Source organism: Megalobrama amblycephala, linkage group LG1, assembly GCF_018812025.1.
Source record: "Megalobrama amblycephala isolate DHTTF-2021 linkage group LG1, ASM1881202v1, whole genome shotgun sequence".
Classification (NCBI taxonomy): Eukaryota; Metazoa; Chordata; class Actinopteri; order Cypriniformes; family Xenocyprididae; genus Megalobrama; species Megalobrama amblycephala.
The window spans coordinates 55,432,110-55,449,673 of NC_063044.1; the positions used below are offsets into that span (position 1 = coordinate 55,432,110).

At 35.9% G+C, this 17,564-nt stretch overlaps 1 protein-coding gene across 1 annotated transcript; it reads left to right on the forward strand.

The window, feature by feature from the left end:
* Positions 1–1,886: 1,886 nt before the first annotated feature.
* Positions 1,887–7,186, forward strand: rps15a (ribosomal protein S15a). Its single transcript, XM_048202585.1, has 5 exons — positions 1,887–2,039; positions 2,611–2,748; positions 2,847–2,926; positions 5,122–5,207; positions 7,053–7,186. Exons 1-5 carry the CDS (start codon positions 1,946–1,948, stop codon positions 7,144–7,146), a joined length of 492 nt encoding a protein of 163 aa, XP_048058542.1. The 5' UTR covers positions 1,887–1,945; the 3' UTR covers positions 7,147–7,186.
* Positions 7,187–17,564: the final 10,378 nt, after the last annotated feature.

Here is a 17,564-nt window from a genome sequence, read left to right on the forward strand (position 1 = left end):
CTTTTATGCCAAAAATCATTAGGATATTAATTAAAGATCATGTTCCATTGTTCCACTGTAAATATATCAAACATTTATTTTTGTGAGTGGATATGCATTGCTAAGGACTTCATTTGGACAACTTTAAAGGCGATTTTCTCAATATTTAGATTTTTTGCACCCTCAGATTCCAGATTTTCAATGGAAAGATTATTAATTCATCTTATTCATGATGTATAAATCAGGGATGCAAACAGGTAAGGGGGGAAAAAGGTGAGAACATTGCGCGGGGCTGGGCTTGGGCACAGATTTTTTATTTGCTTTACATGCTCATTTGTAGTAAAACTGTAATTTTTCATGGAAAAACAAAACAAAACATATTGTTGCAGCAATTTACCAAAATCAACATTTGGTTAAGACAATATTGGCTGATTAGACAGCAATACTGTTGGCCACATCTCAGACCTCAAATACATAAAATATGACCCATTATAGACATAGTAATTTTAAAGTAAAGAGTAAAGGAAACACTGTACAGTACTTACTGAAACAACCAGTTCTTTATTTACCCTGGTAAGTTCACAAGTACCCTTGTAAGACCCCCCTACCCCCCATAAATCACTTTCTCATTGGATCTATACAAATCCCATTGGTGACCTATTTTGATCTCAAAAAGGTGAGTTCTCACTAAAAGGTGAGGAGTTTGCATCTATGATAATTTTCAAATCCTTATGGATTTGTGGTCCAAGGTCACATATTTCCAAAAGGGTGTTAAATTTAATCACTAGATTAATGTCAGCCATTTTTAAAGACCAAGGAGAGGGAATGGTCATGGTGAAACCTCTGAACATTTGGACTGTACTGTATATGTGTATATATATATATATATATATATATATATATATACACACATATACAGTACAGTCCAAAAGTTTGGAACCACTAAGATTTTTAATGTTTTTAAAAGAAGTTTCGTCTGCTCACCAAGGCTACATTTATTTAATTGAAAATACAGTAAAAAACAGTAATATTGTGAAATATTATTACAATTTAAAATAACTGTGTACTATTTAAATATATTTGACAAAGTAATTTATTCCTGTGATGCAAAGCTGAATTTTCAGCATCGTTTTAGCAGTCTTCAGTGTCACATGATCCTTCAGAAATCATTCTAATATGCTGATTTGCTGCTCAATAAACATTTATGATTATTTTCAATGTTGAAAACAGTTGTGTACTTTTTTTTTCTCAGGATTCCTTGATGAATAGAAAGTTCAAAAGAACAGCATTTATCTGAAATACAAAGCTTCTGTAGCATTATACACTACCGTTCAAAAGTTTGGGGTCAGTAAGATTTTTATTTTTTTGAAAAGAAATTAAAGAAATGAATACTTTTATTCAGCAAGGATGCATTAAATCAATCAAAAGTGGCAGTAAAGACATTTATAATGTTACAAAAGATTAGATTTCAGATAAACACTGTTCTTTTGAACTTTCTATTCATCAAATAATCCTGAAAAAAAATATTGTACACAAATATTTTGTACAATTGTACACATTAAATGTTGATGTTCACAATATTACTGTTTTTTACTGTATTTTTAATTAAATAAATGTAGCCTTGGTGGACAGACGAATCTTCTTTTAAAAACATTAAAAATCTTAGTGGTTCCAAACTTTTGGACTGTACTGTATATATATATATATATAACAACATGTAGCCTATAGTTAATAGCAGTAGCTTAGCAGAACAATAATAGTGTACAGGCAAAAAAAATCAGAATACTGGTCCATATAAGATTGTATTGGCTTTATAGAAGTATTGACTATAAAGAGAATAAGCAAACAAGAAAACCCTGAGAAAATATTATATTCAGCTAGACCAATGTATATAATGCATATGTTTCTAGGTTTCTATACTGTCAATGATGAGGCGCTCCAAACCAGTAGGTGGCAGTGATTCAACATGCAGTGTCCTTCTGTGCTCGCGAGAGTACATTTTTTCCCAAATCGCACCGCGCGCCCCTCTTCCTTCCTCTTTCCGCCATATTGCAGAACTGGTAAGGTTCAGGATTACTACAATGCTTGAATAATCTGTTTAAAATCACGAACATCGTCATCTATCAGCCACAGCTAGACTGAAATATATGTTTATGAATATCCTAAACGCCAGATTCTTGAATCATTTGGTCAATCGTGTCAGATTGGACGCATATATTTCCCTGATATTCATGAGTCTGAACCTCCAGCATTCAGTAGAGCCTGTCCATGTTTCTGGGGTCAGACACGAATAACCCGAATCAGACCAAAGTTAACAAGCAGTCCGGTGTATTGTTTTTATTCAGAAATGTATGTTGTTTTTAAGTAGAAAGGGTTAGTGTGGATACAAACCCAGATAGCTTAATTTGCTAAGTTAATTCATCCACTAATAAACCGGTAAGCATGACGCGTAGTGCCAGAGAAAATATATACAGTTTTCACTTTACTACTATATAACGAAACGCAGTTGTTTTGTATTTAATCCGCTGTGTCGACGTGTACCTGGCTTTAGCGGTTTGGCTTGTGGCAGTGGCTGTGTAACGCATATATTGACTAAATATTGTATAACGAACATGTTTTTGTCCCCCGCAGGCATCATGGTGCGCATGAACGTTCTCGCTGATGCGCTGAAAAGCATCAACAATGCCGAGAAACGTGGGAAACGCCAGGTTCTCATCAGGCCCTGCTCTAAAGTTATTGTGCGCTTTCTTACTGTGATGATGAAGCATGGTAAGCTGGTTCACGAGCCTTTCAGTGTCTTCTAAAGCAGGTTCGGAAGTTATATATGGTGAAACAAGCTGCTCAAGCTGGTTGTGTGATCTTTGCAGGTTACATTGGAGAATTTGAGATCATTGATGATCACAGAGCTGGAAAAATTGTTGTCAATCTCACAGGAAGGCTGAACAAGGTAAGTGTGGTTTAATTAACCTTCACTAGATGGTTACGATGAATGTCTAAAATTACACCGTTAAGTATGAGAGACCTGTACTGTGTTGCATGTTTAGAGACGACTAAAAGGCTTTCTTGCACGGATGGATCACGATCTACTATATTCACAGTATAAATATTTAGTGGCTTATTGGTTTTATTAAACAATTACTGTTTAATGAGTATTAATGTAACTTTTCATTAACTGTAAGTGATTTTAAGTGCCTTTTTCTGTTAGATGTTAGTCCCTGACATGTAGGTGTACTTTGTGCTAAGGTTCAAGGGTTAGTTCACCCAAAAATGAAATTTCTGTCATTAATTACTCACCCTTGTTTCGTTCCAAACCCGTAAAGCCTTCGTTCATCTTCAGAACGCAAATAATTTTTGATGAAATCAACAAAATTATAACATTCAATGTCCAGAAAAATAGTAAAGACATTGTTAAAATAGTCAGTGACTACAGTGTTTCAACCTTAATGTTATGAAGCGACAAGAATACTTTTTGTTTGCAAAAACAAAAATAACGACTTTATTCAACCCATTCATCTCTCCCCTGTCATTCTGCTACGCTATTTTCGTTGCAGCTTCCAGGTTCTACGTCAGAACACCGGCTCAGTATTGGCCGACACTCTTCACACGAGGCGTGTGTTAAGGCCTGTACATACCGGGACGAATATCGCACGCGTTTATTGCCAGCGTTTTTCGAGACGTTTTTTTTTTTTTTTTGTTCATACCCAAGCGATTTTTACTCTCGATGTGGACGTGCAAATTCACTCCCTGACAGTATGTGGTGCTTGTGCTTAACGATAGTGCAAATAAACATATTTCTGATATCAATAAAAAGTTAAAGAAGATAAAAATGCAGATATAAAATGGCATATTTATGACATATGAGAGATGGTAGTCAGAAGTGGTAGTGCAAATAAACATATTTATGAGACAGATATTCTCAACTATATTTCTTGAATGTAAAAGAAAACAAACAAACAAACAAACAAACAAACAGTATAAATACAGAAATAATACACATCTATAGGTGTGGCCAAGAAGTGGCAGAGCACCCATAGCGTGTGTCTCAATTAGCTCCCTAGTTCACTAGTCAGGGCACTGATCAGGGAGTCGACCACATTCATTTACACGGTATACTGATACACGACCTAGGAAGCTAGGGAGCTGATTGAGACACAGGGATAGTTTGTAGGCGTCTGCTTACTTTCTCTTCGTCGTCTTGGTATCAGTGTGTGCTCGGCAAGACCGTTTTGTGCTCGAGCGCCACCAAGTCGTGTTTTACTGTAACTTCAGCAGCTCCAGGCACGTGAACAAAAGCGCCACTCTCATTGGTCGGCCAGTTTTTAACGCAGTGTTAAACCAAAAAAACGAACCTGAGGCGTTTTTTTTCTTAAAATGACGCTTTTATGCCTGCCGTTTTTCGCGTCAGTGTGCACACTCACATTGGTGCCCTTTGTTTAGTCGAGGCGTTAAACATCGGTGATAATCGCCCGCGATATTCGTCCCGGTGTGTACAGACCTTTATGCTGATGCAGGAGCCGGCCAATAATGAGCCGGATGTAAACACTGAGACGCAGATCTCATTTCATTTTTGGGTGAACTAACACTTTAATAGTTTGTCTATGGGTTCTGCCCAGTGAAATGGACCGGAACTAGGTAAATGGGCGTTTTGTGTCATCACTGTTGATATATTTTAGCAATATGGTAGGAAGTATTTTGACTACATTCCCGGCTAACCTACATTGTTAGGTGAAATATATGAAATTTAAAAATTAAAAAATATTTTTCAGAACATCATGGCCTGGTTTCACAGACAGGGTTTAGTCTAAGCCAGGATTAGGCCTTAGTTCAATTAGGATATTTAAGTAGCTTTTTATAAATTTTCACCAGGAAAAACATTACCGATGTGCATCTTGAAACAAAGCAATGGCTCTGACATATCTTATCAGTTAAAACAGCTCAAACATGCATTTAGTCTAGGATTAGCTTAAGCCTTGTCTGTGAAACCGGGGGCAAAATGACAAGCCTTTTTGAATATCTTCTATGGGTTCTGCGTCTTATAAACGGTTCATTTTGCTTTACAGATGCACTCTGCCTTTTGCTACTCATGTTTTATGTAAGTCTTGTGAGTTGTAGCACTTTCTGAACAATTTATCTATAATGCAGTGTGGCGTCATCAGCCCACGGTTTGATGTGCAGTTGAAGGATCTGGAGAAGTGGCAGAACAACCTTCTCCCGTCTAGACAGTTTGGGTGAGTAAATTCTTCATATTTCTTAACATTTTACTATTTTACAATAGCTTTATGCTTTTACAGATAATTTTGTTTAGATTTGTGTTTTGAAGTTGGGTGTGTGCTTCATTTTCAGATTTTTAACATTAGCTGCATATTCAACAGTTCTTGAATGCGAATATCTGAGAAATACTGATCTCCATGTGCTAAACCCAAATCTAGAGAGACATAGAATTATTAAATATCAAAATGGTAGATGAATAAAAATGATTTTTTTTATGTCCTCACATTGTATGGTTAGCATTCTTAGTAACAGCATTTGCAATGCTTCATGGGAGAAGACTGCTGAACTTCCTCCTTTGATTGGATTTTTTTCTTAGATAAAGTTATTTGTATGTAGTTTTCACAAAGAAAACATAAGCTGGAAATTTAATTCAGGGTATAGTAAACTAGTGTCAGGCTCTGTGACTTTCGTTCGCTTCAGAGCAGACTTATGCTGCCTTCACAATTATTATGCACTACTTCGGGAGTCATAATTACGAGCTTGTTGCTTTCAAGAGCTTTGTCAGAAAGCATAGGAATCGTGGAGGACACCAGGTTTATTCTTGCCTTTTTGGGGGGGTATTTTTATTAAAATGTTAAAATGCCAAAATGTTTTGAAGACATTTAATTTTGAATAGTGTAGTGTCCCATTTCTTGACAAGTATTTAAACATTCACCACACTATCTAGATCTCTGAAATTTCAGTCAAATACAAGCTATTTTTGGTGTGCATGAAACAGAATATGCTTCAGATTATCTTATATATGTAAATACGCACTACTTTAATGAAAATAAAAGATGTAGCTGTTGTGGAAAAAAAAAAAAACCTAATAAAGAATACCAGTCACAGCAGCAATCGTTCTCTCCATGTTTTAATAGGGCTGGGCGATATGGACAAAAAATAGCTGCATATGTTTTGGCTGAAAGGCGAAATGTTATAAATCTGTATTTTGTATGTTTTGAATAAAAAAAAAAATGCTATCATAAAAATACACTTACTTGTATGTTTAAAGATCTAAGTATGACACATTTAATGTCTGACAAAAAAAACTTTATAGCGACTTGTATATTTAAGTTTGGCACTCCTATTCTATTGTGCTCAGTCTGTTTGGCACGAATGTGCATGCCGGCGCTCATTCACTGCAGTCTGTGAAGTTTAGTGGAGACGAGCATAAGGCTTATCCACTTATTTTTCATTGGCTCATCTTGTGTCATTTATAAATATATAGATCTGTCAGGAAAAATCTATATACTGCCAGCCCCATGTTTAAAGATTATGGCACACCCAACTCAAAGTCGGGTATCAAAATTCTCTGTTTCCCAGTAGTAAATACTTATATCCAATATATGACTAGGAAATTTGTATTTACGATAATTCCAGTTGCACATGAAGGCAGCATTAAGCTTTGTCATTTGCTGCATGTTGTTCTCTCTTGCTGTGTGCAAGAGTGATCAAACTCCCCATTTTTGGTGATTGAGTAAATAGTTTTATTTGTCCCATTTGCCTTTATTGAATAATTGATATCTGCATTATACTGGCCTTTGGCCACTTTGCATTTAAGTTGGCCATTGAAAAATCCACGGTCAACCATTAGTTGTCATGCTTGATTAACTTTTGACATTTGCTTTTGCTTATTGTATTTGTGACAAATGATCCCTTTTCATTGCTTTGTTTACATTTAAGATCTTGCAAATGTCAATAATGCAGTGCAGAATCATTTTAAAAACATTTGCCTAGGGCGAGATGTATTCAAAGGGCAGCACCATCTTGGACAGCCTGGTAATGTTTTTTTTTTTGTTGTTTTTTTTTCTCATTCTCTGCAGATTCATTGTTTTGACAACCTCAGCTGGCATCATGGACCACGAGGAGGCCAGACGGAAACACACAGGAGGAAAAATCCTTGGGTTCTTTTTCTAAACATGTAAAGTCACCAACAAAATAAACACAGTGAGGATAAGTTGTTTGTGTGCTTTGCTTTCTTAATGCATAACACGCTATGTTCTCATTAACACAGGAGCAAAAGGAGCACACGTAAACTGTAGGAAACACATTATGCACACCACAAGTGAAAACAATTGATCTGCCAATTGTGTTGTGATTGACACCTCTTGCATTTGGCTGGAAGAAGTACAATATGATGTTATGATGCTGTCATAACACAAATGCAGATCTAGTAGAAAGACTTTCATTCACTCAGTTATCAGTTCAAAAGCTTAACTTCCCTGCTAGAATTTTAAGTTTGAGTAATGTCTTTTTCTGGGACTAGCATGTTTATATGAAATTGACATTTTAACAGAAAAGATGCAGTGACTTCAATCTCTGGCTCTCAGTTTAACTTAAGTGGCAGTTTTTCATGGCTAGCAACTTCAAGAGGAATGAAATGAGTGTTTGTTAATGGGGTTCACATTGAAATGCACATTCCTTTGAGTATTTATGGCTCATCTTGACTAGACTGTGGTTTGGAGAGAGATGCTCAACTGTGTACCTGTCCAAGATAGGAAAAAGTCCTCTTGTTCTTTGAGCATGTGAAACAATTGGCACTTGCTTCAGAGTTGGGCTGTTTGGAGGTTTAAACTTTCTAAGTTGGTGTAGAGCTTCTTATGTTATGATCTGTAGATATTAAACTATAGATTTTCAAAGGTTACTGAAGTCCAGTTTTTTATAGTAATTCTGCTGGAGGATAAAGTCCTAGAACATTAAGCTTGTAATTTTTGACTTTTTGACTGACTTAACATTAGAAGCTTGAAATATACTTTCATGATTTTATTGGAGAAAAACTTTAACTTCATGAATAGGTTAACATCATAAAAGCTCACCACTAATTACTTGAATGATTTTCAACATCTTTCTCAATCCTTTTTTTTTTTTTTTTGGTCTTCATTTGCTCATCTACCAGCAGGTGGCACTGTGCTGCTTTGTTGCTTACTGTCCGTGGGTATGTCCAAAAGGTATCTAGTTCTCATTTTATGACAGTCTCACACTACATTTATTTGGAGTTTTACAGCAATAATCATTTGCTTCTCATTTCCATGAACCCAGGTTGTTGCTGTTATGTCTTGATAAAGTTTTTAAGATCTTTACATGAACGTAATTGGTCAAAGATTTGGTTAGACTACTAGCATGTCAAAAATAGCATCAAATAAATGTAAAGCACTGATATAGCATTAATCATATTTGTTATCTGTGAAAAATATCAATTTAAGCAAATACATTTTTTAGCTTACAAACTACTGTAGATAGAAAAAAACTGAAATTTTATTTAAGGGATGATATTAAATTGATTTCCAGGGGTGTTTTTAAGCATTTAGGCTACAAGAGCAAGTGTTTAACCTTATCAAAGGTCATGTTTAATGTCAAACTATTAAATATTTAAAGACAATATAGGGCTATTGTGTTTGCAAAAATAATTGTTGTGAGTTTAATGTTCAAGTAAAAAATTTTGAATGCAAAAAAAAAAAAAGGGGCAAAATAAATTATAGATTACTTTCAAAACCAGTATGTAGGTCTTTATAAGCGAGTCATTGAACTGAATCATTCATTAAAAAAAGGCTTATTCGTTTAAACGAAATGCTGCTTTGTTGCTTTGGAAGTGTTTTTGGATTAAAAAAAACCCTGACAATATTGTAGTTAAGTAAGTTTCTTGTTGAACTTTTGTATGAAATTGTGTATCAATTTTGTAATCATGTTTATATTCAGGAATATCTGTCTATCTACACACATACAACAAACAAAAACTCATACAGGGACATTTTTTTGCCCTCTATCTTTAATTGTATGAGTATTTTTGATTATTTTAGTTTTGCCTGAGCCCCAGAAGAATCTCTCCTCTTGTTTTTGCCTTCTACATTGAAATGAATCTTTAAGAGACAGTTTCTTCAGATTAACATTGGTGAACAGTAATGACGTAGCAATGAATTTAACAGGACAAGGCTTCCCATCTAAACATGAGTACCCACCACTGAGCATTGCCTGTTCTGTATAGCAGCTGGATTCCTTCCTGCCACGAGAACCAGCTTACCGGAGATGAGTCAAAAGAGGACACGTCTTATGTCTGTCTTTTTCTTTACCGCTCACCTGCCTTTGCAATGCGAACTGTTCTTTTCCGGAGGAAGCTATGCTGGAAGCAGGTGCTTATTTTCTGACGTTTAGAGTAGCTATATAATTAATACTGACTGAATTTATTTCTGAGGTTTGGGATAGGCTTAACAACTTGTATATTAAATTGAGGTGGTATTTATGATTTACTGGGGAACAGCAGCAGGTCAGCATCTACATTGGAAACCAAATCATTTGAAGAGGTTTCAGCTCTGCATGCTATTAACATAGAGAGTTTCAAAGCTACTGACTTCTAATGCAACAAAACAGTCAGTTTGTATTAAATGCAGCCACCCTTTCTTCCTCCTGGCCATCTATAATAACTTTTCTTTCAAGTATGGAAGCTCTAATATCAGATGGGCTGAAGACAGTAATCAGGTCCAGGCCATTGCCCCTGCTGGCTAAGGGTTTCTTTGATGACTGTAGATGTTGGGTGTTCAGGCCCATTTGGTCGTGCGTCTCTGTGTGACGGGACCTTCTCTGTGTGCTGATGGGGTATTGCTTTGAATCTCACAGATGCTACAGCTGTAATGAGCACCAGCCTATATGGTTGTTCCTTTGACTGGGCTCCTCTGCGATGCCTTAATGGCTTTTCACAATGACCCGCTGATGTAGAAGTGAACAGTCTGCCTAAAACACCGTCAGTTACACCCGTAATTACATCATTAATCAATCTTAATGCGCTGATTAAAGTGACATTCCCCTGATTCATATCCTTTGTGCATACATTATATGTAATACTTAGAAAAAGCATAGATAATGTAGTTCACTTCTGAACCAGAGGACCTGAAGCATGAGAGTCTGTTGCATAAGCAAATGTTTACATGAATTTAGAAGTTTGCTTATGCTATTAACATAGAGAATGAAGCCTTCATATGTTTTAAGGAAAGTAACTCTCCTTCATAGTATCCCTTAAAGAAATTCATAGTAGTTTACTTTCTGCCTTTAAGTAAATAAAAAATGTCAGTCACTTTACTTAAGCATCTTTCTTTAGGCTTATTTACATGAAAACGTGAAATGAATCACCTATGAATGGTCTATTCACATCAAGAATGCCAATGGATTATGGAGTTATTCAAAGTTATTTATTTACCATAATTGCATTTTATTTACTTTCTCTTTTTATTCGAAAAAGTCAGATTACATATATAGAATTTTAATGATCAATATTGAAAAATTAATGTATTTATCTATACATAAAAAGCATTTAAAAAATAACCGAAATATATCAAATGCATAAAAGGTTATTTAAAATAATTTATTGCAATATATGGTATGGTACAATAATACCAAGTAATCTTTTAAGACCAAAAGATTATAATCATTATAATTCTATCAGTAGTGCCTCATTATGTACCTTCTGAAGTTTTCAGTCTATAATCGCTGGTCAAACGTCATATAAGTATAGGGTGGATGGCTGTTGAATGGATGGTAAAATAGCTAATTGGCAGAGTAGGAGATGCGACTGTTCCTTTCAAATGACTGTCTATTAGTAATATGTAATCTTACGCACATTATACTGTTTGGGTGTGTTGGTATGTCTTACTGCAGAAAGCACGTTTGTTGCTTTCATCCCGGAAATTATAGGAGTTCACTTCGAAGTGGATTTTCGAAGAAAACTCAGACAAAGGAGAAGTTTGTAGCAGACAGACAGAGCCTGCTGACAGTGACAAAACAACTAGTAATTAAAACCATGCAACAGAGAGGAAGAAACAGAAAGTGGTGGGCAGCCTGGGGCTTGCACACAAACAAGGCACTGTAAATAGATGGCTCCACTATAGCGCTCACTCCATCTCAGACCTCCTAATAGGTGCTTTTCAGCAGCAGTAGTTAACTTATCAAGAAAAGTTATCAAAACTCTATATCAAGGAAACAACAAACTGGCTTGAACTGTGTTGCTTTGCCTGACTCCATTGTAGTAGCACTATTTATGTGTCCTGAGATGGGAGAAGTGGTTTAGGAGACTGAATCTGGTGAATGCAGCTTTTACTTTTCAAAAGTCATCATTTTCTGTATAAAAATAAGTCACAATGAAACGGAAATAGCAACAAAAATAAAAAAGAAAGAAACATGCATGGATGGCACAATAAGATAAATAGCATGCATTTGGAAAATGAATTTTCATTCCATGCAGACTTTAAGACTTGAAAACACAAAAATTAAAGTTATTTATTCAACCTTATGTTGTTCCAAACACATGACTTTCATTCTGGAACCAAGAGGCCTGTCAAGCTCCAAAATCACAGAAAGGCACAAAAGAGTATTAGAATGTGGTTCATAAGACTTGTATGTTATAGCCTAATCCAAATCTTCTGAAGTCATACAATAGCTTTTTGTGAGACATCTGCATTAGATTTCTTTGACATGTTGATCAGATAAGTAGCAAAGTCCAATTCCATCATCAATTAATTGTTTTACAAAACCAGTCTAAATGATTTGTTTACAAAAAAAAACTGGTTCTCAGGTTCTGTTTGCTACTATGATCTGGTCGCAACGGTGTAATCTTAAGAATTTAGTCATTATTCAGTGAATAAAGACCTACATTTTGGTCTGTTTATCACACAAAGCTACTGTATGACTTTATATGACTTTTATGATCATTTCAGGCACCTGTCAATTTTGAGATTTTGCACTTTTTGGCTTTTCATAAAGTGTTTTTTTCAGACTGGTGGAAAGAAAACATCCAAAATACACTTTTAAGTGTATGTTTTATAGCACTTTATCTATTTGCATCTATAGATTTCAATTACAGTAAATATCTTTAAAGGCCATTTTTTTCTCCTGCTCTGAATCACAAATCTCCACTTCAGCAGAACTTACATACACCAAACTTTACAGTTTTATTCCTATATATATTCTGAAGGTTTTTACAGAGGGATTTGTTGATATATAAATAATTTGCCTGATTTTATAAATTTTATTCCTAAAAAATTCCGGAAAATATTTTTTTTATGGCTGTTGATAGTATTTTCTGATTTATGGAGTGATAAAAAGAGATTTCTTCTGTAAAAACCTTTCATTTAATATGTCAAAAAAATTAAACGAGAACTGTGAACCTGACGTCATCCAATATTCAGATTTTTGTTCTATAAATGTATGCAAATTAGTGCATATTTAATTAGATAACACCTCATTTGCATATTTAAACATAAGATTTTAGAAAACTTGTAATACAAAAAATGTTTGCAATTTTTAATGTAATCAATCAGCTGGGGTAGTATGGTGATATCTATTAGTTAATTTTTTTTACCCTATTCACCTGGGGTGTCTCGCCTTAATATGGAAAAAAGGGGCATGCACATAATTCAGTATTTCTCCATATAGTGTTCCACAGAAGAAAAGAAAGCCATATGAGTTTATAAATCATGAATTCTCATTCTCGGATGAACTAATCCTGTAAAGGTCAGTCATAAATCAGTCAATCACTGTTTTCTCTTTATTGCATTTAGCATAGCAGTACCGGCCTCTCTCAGAGTGTGATGAGAGAGCAGGCATCCTGTAAAGACCAAGCAGAGGACAGAAGGCCGGCCCTCCTGCCTGTCAGAGAACCATATTGTCGGCATTAGCTGAAATGGCCGGTTTGGCCGGGCCAAGCACGGAGCTGATGAGTCAATTAGCGCAATGGCAGTGGAAGGGCAGCCAACCCTCCTGTTCATCTCAGAGAGGCTGAAACCAAACCAGGAGCTAATCATCATCATTTATGAATGAATCCAGATAAGGTGACATTTTGCATGATGCTGGAGGTAAGAATGAATGAGAGCTAGCTGGGCTGAGCTGTGAGGAGAGCTGTTTACAGAGGCAGAGGGCCCGTCTGGACCTAAGGTGATGTTCAGGACGTGGGCAGACTGCGTGGTTTGAACAGAGTGAGCTCTGTGGACCAGAAAATGCTGGTAAGGAGTTGTTTTTTTGAGAGAGGCGTGTGAGTAAACAACCTCTCGCCATCGAACACTCAAACACTTTGACAGTTTGTTTCAAATGGATTTTTGTCTTGAAGAAGGCATTTGTGGTCAATACTTGTGAAAAACAGGCTTCAAGGGACTGAGAACAAGAGGATGCTGTTTTATGAGTAGGTCCCTTCATCTATTAGACACTGATCATACTCTCCCTAAATAAAACATCACTGAAAACAAAACACCCAACATTATAGATAATAATTCACTAAAAAATCAAAATGATGTCATCATTTACTCTCTTGGTTCCAAACATGCATGACTTCCTTCATTTTGTGGGACACAAAAGAAGACATTTTGAAAAGGATTGGACCCTACTGACTTTTTACTGTATGGACAAAAAAACATTGAGACATTTTTAGAATATCTTTTGCTTTTTCACAAGAAGAAAAGAAGTCATACAGGTTTGTAACGGCATGGGGGTGACAGAATGTTATTTTTGAGTAAATTGTCCCTTTAGAAATCCTCCACAACAAAACTTGGCATTGTTAAATACAAGGCCTATTAGCAAACTACTGTAGTTCAATTATAAAAAAAAAAAAAAAAAAAAAAAAAATCAGTTGTTTTTTTTCATTGCCCATCAATGAAAAAAGAGTGTTTCTTTATGACATCTACCAGCAAGTAATAGCTGGAACATATTAACTAGTCAAACACAGACCCCTTGGTTTGATCCATGCTGTGTGGCACTTTTCATGATGTTTATCCAAAGGATGCAGTTCTTCAGCTGAGAGCTTGGGGGCAGTAGCGTCTTTCCTAATATCAACAGCAGTGCGACACAAGGCCAGCTCATGTATCAGTGCTCTCTAGCCATGTTTGAAAGGCTTAAAACCTCAATTAAGATTGGTCCGGCTGATAACGGAATTAGCTTTGTAATGTTGGAATGGGTCTTGAAAGTGTTGATCAAATGCTTTCGTTATCAAACCATCTGCTGCTCTTTAATTCTGATGAATAAATAAATATTGATTAAAATGTCAATCAGGTCACCCTAGGTATCTGTATTAAATGCTGTGTCGCTAGGAAACTGCATCCCACACTGCTTTGGCATAATGTGTGGCTGAAGGTGAAATTGATCTAATAGCTGTGCATAACTAACTTTCTATACATTTTCTGCAAGGTAGAACTGTCTGTGACATAATTTTGAGGAAATGCATAAAAAATAATGTATGGTAAGCTAGTCATGATCACAGAATTAAACCCAGAAACATCCTCCTGCAAAATCACCGGTTTACTGTTAATTATCCCTCTTATTACTAGAGTTATAGTGATTGAGAACCAGATCTATCTAATATATATATATATATATATATATATATATATATATATATATATATATATATATATATATATATATATATATATATATATATATATATATATATATATATATATATATATATGAGGTTCAGTGTATGCAGAACTTTCCAAGTTTACTATTCAGAACGATGTCACTACTGAATCTACAGGGTGAAACAGCGACCAGTGTAGTCTTTATTTCCAAATGAATCACTAGTATGAGCCACATCTATTTGAGTGAAATTTCATCAAGACTCAGCAAAAAGATCCAGTCGGTTGTCAATAGTTTCATGATGTATGAAGCACAGCTCTCACAGAAGTCACTGAAAATTCACTGAACAACGGTAAATGTGACCACGCCTTAAATGATTTCACCTGGGAAAATTGGCAAAACAACAATATGGTCACAGTACTATAAGTGACTGGATTTCGGTAGTCATTTTCCAGTACTTTACATAAAAGTACTAGAACCATTAAAGGGTTTGTTCATTAATTACTCACCCTCATGTCGTTCCACACCCTTAAAGGTGCTAAAGAGGATCTTTTCGTCGACTGAGAAACCAAAGACTGTTAGTGAGTTTTTGAAATGAGCGCATGCGTAAGAACAACCCCCCTCCTTCACAGCTCATTTCGAGGGAACGCCTCCCAAAACTCGTGCACGAGTATTGGAACACGAGTGTTTACCACTGGCATTCGCTGTGTAGTGTTAGTGGATTCATTATGTCGGATTCACCGCAGGTAACTCATAATCTGCAGTTGTTACTCCTGTCTCCTGACAAAAACATTGCATGCAGCGCCTGTGGAGTGTGGAAAGTTACTGGAGCGCGCAGCCGCGCTCGTCTCTCACAAGGAACGCCACTGCAGTGATTGACAAGCCAGAGGGCCAATCGTTTACGTGATGATCACGTAAACGATTGGCTGATGTTTTTAAGGCCCTACCTCGTGCACAGATGATGTATATTAATATTATTCCTTTCAGTTCACCTAATAAATAATCTTTTATCAGTTAGTAAAGACAGTTTCAAGTAATATTGCAAAAATTTATCAAACAAAACATCCTCTTTACACCTTTAAGTGTTTCGTTCATCTTCTGAACTCAAATTAGGATATTTTTAATAAAATCTGAGAGCTGTCTGTCCCTCCATTCACAGCCTAGACAATGGAAACTTTGAAGCTTCAAAAAATTCATACATAGGGGTGTCACGATTCTCCAAATCCTCGATTCGATTACATTTTCGATTCTAAGGTCACGGTTCGATTCGATTCTCGATTTTTACATTTATTTTTTTTTAAAGCACAGGTTGCTATGCCATTATTCAGACTAGACTTTTATGCAATATAATATCTGATATCTAATATCTAATATCCAGCAATCTGTAGTCAAGCCAACTAAATGTGCGCTACTCAGACCTTCAATAACCTTCTCTTTTACATTATTGTACATGGAGGGAATCACCGTAGCTATGAGATTCATTCTACTTGTGATTTCGTAGCGTGGTTCTAGCACGCTAATTAAATGCCTAAAACCGTTTAGTTTTCCACCACCGAATAAGGTCACATGTCCGCGGCTTTAAGTTTAAATTAGTTTAAGAAGTTTAATTCCAAATGAAGATGGAAGAGTAGTTTGTGTAGTTGTTGGTTTAACAGATAAATCTATGTTTTTGTGGTGCCTGCGGAGATGCCCTGCCATGTTAGTTGTGCTGCCAGTGAGAGAATACATTTTTTTTTGTCGACAACGCGAACGTTGTCAGCGACTTCAGTGAAAGAGGAGGGGGTTCGAGTTACTTGGGTAAAGTTGGTTTTATATTCGCACATTCGGACATCCGTATTCAATAGCCTTGTTAATCACACTACATTGGACATTCACAAGTAAATATAACATTAAAACAATACTTGCCTATTTTGATCGACTGTGAAAAATGTTGTAAGTTGACAATATCATGTCGCTGCTTAAAATACGCAAACATTAATTTATCACACATTTATTGGAAAGTCTGAATTTATCAGAAGTCCGAATGTGCGAATATAAAACCAACTTTACCCAAGTGTTCGAGTTATGTCGATGGGTCTCCTCAGTCTATGGGTCTCCTGCATCTGCAGTTGCCATGCTATCTTTTGAGTGGCTGTTAGAGGAGGTTGACTCGCAGCACTTCAACACATGTTTTTTTCCGCTTGGCAAGCAACCGGACGCGACATGGGGGCGAGGCAACATCGACGATTACATTTTTAATTCGAAGTTTGAGATTGTGACTTAATTTCGGTCATTTCGATTTAAATTCGAAATCGTGACACCCTTATTCATACAGAGATCGTAAAACTAATCCATATGAATTGAGCAGTTCAGTCCAAGTTTTCTAAAGATACTTAGGCTACTCTCTTTTTATGAGGAACAGATGTAATTTAGGCTTTTATTCACATATTAACATTAATCAGTGAACATAAACAGAAGCTCAACCTGCTTGACACACGAGAACAAACATCTTCCAGAAGCTCAAATGAACTGCGTAACACACGAGAATGAACCTCATTGGTTCTCGCACGTCAAGCGAACATGCTTGAGCTTCCGTTTACTACAACTGATGTGTGAGTTGATGAATGTTTATATGTAAATAAAAGCCTAAATTAAAAATCTGTTCATCATATAAAGTGATTAAGTCTCTCCAGAAAAATTGGACTAAACTGTTCAATCCATATGGATTTTACAATCTCTTTATGAATTTTTTGAAGCATCAAAGTGTCAGTTGCGTAGGCTGTCTATGGAGGGACAGAAACCTCTCAGATTTCATCAAAAATATTTCAGTTTGTGTTCTGAAGATGAATGAAGGTCTTACAGGTTTGGCACGACATGACGGTTAATGGCATCATTTTAATTTTTGGATGAACTAACCCTTTAATGGAACCGTTAAAGTAGCAGAAATGAGACAGTTCACTGAGACATGTTAACATTTTAGGGTCCAAATACTGTATAAGATCTCAAAAGCAAAAAACAAATGGTGC

What these genes read in the sequence shown, in the direction of transcription:
- rps15a (XM_048202585.1), top strand. Translation starts at nt 1,946, where the DNA reads ATGCAGTGTCCTTCTGTGCTCGCGAGAGTACATTTTTTCCCAAATCGC. An exon ending in TACTGTGATGATGAAGCATG is followed by an intron (nt 2,749 to 2,846) that starts GTAAGCTGGTTC and finishes TGATCTTTGCAG; the next exon opens with GTTACATTGGAGAATTTGAG. An exon ending in CTCCCGTCTAGACAGTTTGG is followed by an intron (nt 5,208 to 7,052) that starts GTGAGTAAATTC and finishes CATTCTCTGCAG; the next exon opens with ATTCATTGTTTTGACAACCT.